Source organism: Echinococcus granulosus (assembly GCF_000524195.1).
Source record: "Echinococcus granulosus chromosome Unknown EG_S00016, whole genome shotgun sequence".
Lineage (NCBI taxonomy): Eukaryota > Metazoa > Platyhelminthes > Cestoda > Cyclophyllidea > Taeniidae > Echinococcus > Echinococcus granulosus.
Window position 1 is genome coordinate 63,641 of NW_020170396.1, and position 1,487 is coordinate 65,127.

Genomic DNA, 1,487 nt, shown 5'->3' on the forward strand with positions numbered 1-1,487 from the left:
ACATTAGCAAGCATACAATAGGCGCCGGTGAGCTTTTAACTGGGAATAAGCAGGTGGATGCATATTGCAGGTTCCTGCATGCTCTGAGCTCCCCTGAAACTGCTCAAATGCTTTGACAACTGAAATAAGCTCCGTTATGATGACTAAGATTTAAAGATTCAAGATTCAAAATAGCGTATTTCATTTTCATCAGTTTAATATAAAACCTAGCAAAGTGTAAAATCGTCTGCTCGTCAATGCTTCTCGTCCCTCGATCTACTTTCAATTCACAAGCGACTAAAATCACACACATGGCAGCTATTTGGCCTTGAATGACAGGCAATAAGAGTTATTTATAAAGGTCAATTTTAGCCCACAACCCTCAAATTGGCCTTTCTTCTTACAAAATCTAAGCAATTGCTTCATACTTACCTGCCAATTAGTGAAAAGTTACTTCGTTGATGTCTGTGTCGCCAAGAGACTGCCCCGAGGTGAATGTGCACTGTCGACATGCTGTAGGACTTGGGACCACTGGCGTTTCCTGGAGGCCAGGCCACTCAGTGGAGGTACAGCGGTGGAGCCTCCAAAGTAGCTCCTTCCCAAAACCGAAAGTTTAACAAACAATCAACGTACTCCAACATCAAACTAATTGCAACAAAGGTATAGTTTCCAGCTGAGTAACTTCGAATATACCTGCCAGAATGTCTTAATTTCATTCCCAAACAAATGTTTCGTGGATGTGGCAATTGCAAGGCGTCTTCCCTCCTTCATTCCTGCCTTCCACTATTCATTTTCCATCACGCATTCGTGTGTGGTGTGCATAGTGGTCCCTCCAAACGATATCACCGCCGTCAGGTAAGTAAATATACGAGTTGGAGCATCACCTTCATGAGCCTGACTAATGTTTCATCCCCTTTTTTAGATGCTGGCTTATACATTCGGAAATCATTGCATCCAGAGGTCATCAGCAAGGCGACAGAATGGGGATCACGTATAAAAGGACATCTAGATTGCACATCACTCCGCCTCCGTCTGACACTTTGACTAAGTCAAACGAGTCATGTAAGCACACGATTTTCGAATCACCTTCGTGTGGGAACATCTGTTTTAAGTACTAAGAGGCTGATGTTTACATCAAACCGAGAAGTGGGCTTTTGTACACTTCGAATTCTGCTATTTAAAACCTTATGTATGTTGCACCCACCCACCTCTCTCCGGTTTCTCTCAATTAAGGTATTTGTACTCCTCAATTCCCTCTCATTTACCGACAAGTTTACAAAGCAATGTGAAATGTAACGATGCTGTGTGGAACTTACCTAGACAAGCATAGCGGCAATGCGTGACCAAGGGAGGGCGAAAGCAGTGCGTGTTAGGTGTTCAAGCCAAAAGGACGAACGCGATTGGCCAAAAGCAATAACCTTGACCGCGATCACGAATCGACCAGCGTTGTTCGAATGGCAAATTTTTCCAAACTCTGTTTTTTTGGAATCCCTCATATACTTTGAATG

The 1,487-nt window shown here is 43.3% G+C and overlaps 1 protein-coding gene across 1 annotated transcript in view; it reads right to left on the reverse strand. All coding sequences in view use genetic code 11, as the record gives it.

Annotated features, from left to right (window-relative positions):
• Positions 1 to 103: 103 nt before the first annotated feature.
• The window catches only part of EGR_03148 (hypothetical protein), a gene marked incomplete at both ends in the record, with an annotated part of 4,364 nt that continues 2,980 nt past the window's right edge, over positions 104 to 1,487 (reverse strand). Inside the window, one exon of the mRNA XM_024492397.1 lies at positions 104 to 206. Coding sequence (XP_024353071.1) covers positions 104 to 206 — 103 coding nt within the window. The remainder of the gene's footprint in view (positions 207 to 1,487) is intronic.